The following is a 1,877-nucleotide window of genomic DNA, read 5'->3' on the forward strand; positions in this document are numbered from 1 at the left end:
GCCTTAGCACCTGTAACAGCAATTGGCTCACAGTAGGACTCAGGAAATGTTTGCTGAATAAATTAACTTGTCCTCTCAGGCTCTAAGCTCTAACCTGTCATCAACTGCTAAGTAGATACCTCTGTCCTTTGTCAGTCTCCCTTTCCTAAAGCTAGGCCTTCGCCAAAACAGGAGAGGACCATTCCATAGACAAAGACACACACACATCTATCTATATGTATGGGGAGAGAGACTGACCTGTGTATCTGTGTACACAACCCCTAAAGAAACTAAAACCAAGCTAAAAAAGTCATTTCTCCATTAAAACCTGAAAAAGGAATCATACCCAGTGTGGCACTTGTATTTCCTCGAAATTCATTCTTGCAAAGTCTCATGAGGAAACTAGACTTCCCCACTGCGGCGTCCCCCGCGAGCACGATCTTGTAAGCCTTCTGTGAGCTGGAAGACCTGTTCTCATCCGCCATGTCTGTCTAGGGGGAAAAGACACAGTGGGTGACAAAGAGGGTGCCTGTTTCCTTCCTAACTAGTTACAAGACACAGAAAATTATTTGTGTTCAGGAACCACCTACCTGGGGTGAAAGTGCCAAGATGGGCTTTCTTGGGTAACTAGCAACGCTGCCTTCACTAACAGGGGGCTTCCAGTCTAAGACCGAAGCCACACCATCCGAACCATACGTCTCTTCATCCCTTATATCAGGAACCTATTTTTTAAAAAAGTTAGCTGTTAACGCCTCTCATTACACATATGCATCATAGGTTCAAGAGAAGAAACAGATACAGCTGAATGTGTAGTCCATGCTGCTATGGAACAGAGTGCCCCACAGGTCAATCGATGAGGATTTCTCCTTAAATTAGTGGAAAAAAAAAACCATTCTACCTATGTTTCATAGTTATAACCTTTAAAATGGATTCCATGACAGATTAAAGTCAAACAGGGTGCCAGATCTCTATGGAGGATGAGCCTAGACCAGCCGTGGGCAAACTACGGCCCGCGGGCCGGATCCGGCCCGTTTAAAATGAATAAAACTAAAAAAAAAAAAAGACCGTACCCTTTTATGTAATGATGTTTACTTTGAATTTATATTAGTTCACACAAACACTCCATCCATGCTTTGTTCCGGCCCTCCGGTCCAGTTTGAGAACCCATTGTGGCCCTCAAGTCAAAAAGTTTGCCCACCCCTGGCCTAGGCCCTAGGAGAGCAGTGATTCCCAGGGCTTACATCTGTGTCTGAAGCATCGCCAGCAGAGCTCTCCTGCATGCCATGTGACCTCGGAAATGCTCTCGGGTGTTTGTATTCCACCTCTGAGTCGTACTCATTGGAATCTCTCAGGGTGGACAGGCCACTGTCGAAGCAGCTCTCAGGCAGGCTGTCAACTTCACAATTCACCCTCTGCATAGGATCACAGAGGGCCAGCGAGTCACAGTCCTCATCCACGTAGGAATAGCGGGAGGACCTGGGGTAGAGGAGAAGACTGGTATCTGATGGCTTCAATGCTCAAGACCACAGGGGCAAGAGTGGACTCAAGACCGACATTGGCACGTTTGCCAAGAATCACAGTGTATTCCATGATTAAGCATCAGGAGAAATAAAACATTCAAAGCATATCAGTTCATTCCATGCAACAGTCAATTAAAATACACTCAAGCATTTAATAAATGAAAGTATTTTTCTAATCACCTTTACTAGTATTTCCTGATAAAAAAAAAAAAAAGGTTCCCAGAATCTAAATGCAATCTAAAGTTGCATTAAGAAAAATAAATGGCCCTAACCTGTGTGGCCCAGTGGATAGAGCGTTGGCCTGCGGACTGAAGGGTCCCGGGTTCGATTCCGGTCAAGGGCATGGCCCTTGGTTGCGGGCACATCCCCAGTGGGGGG

The 1,877-nt window shown here is 45.7% G+C and overlaps 1 protein-coding gene across 1 annotated transcript in view; it reads right to left on the reverse strand.

Moving 5' to 3' along the window:
• Positions 1-1,877, reverse strand: part of RASEF (RAS and EF-hand domain containing) — a 71,381-nt gene that overhangs the window by 13,567 nt on the left and 55,937 nt on the right. Inside the window, exons 12-14 of the mRNA XM_006769030.2 lie at positions 1,221-1,455; positions 570-701; positions 326-470 (exon numbers count right to left, since the gene is read on the reverse strand). Of these exons, the coding sequence (XP_006769093.1) occupies positions 326-470; positions 570-701; positions 1,221-1,455 (512 nt within the window). The remainder of the gene's footprint in view (positions 1-325; positions 471-569; positions 702-1,220; positions 1,456-1,877) is intronic.

The sequence above is a fragment of the Myotis davidii genome, unplaced genomic scaffold (assembly GCF_000327345.1).
Source record: "Myotis davidii unplaced genomic scaffold, ASM32734v1 scaffold98, whole genome shotgun sequence".
NCBI lineage: Eukaryota > Metazoa > Chordata > Mammalia > Chiroptera > Vespertilionidae > Myotis > Myotis davidii.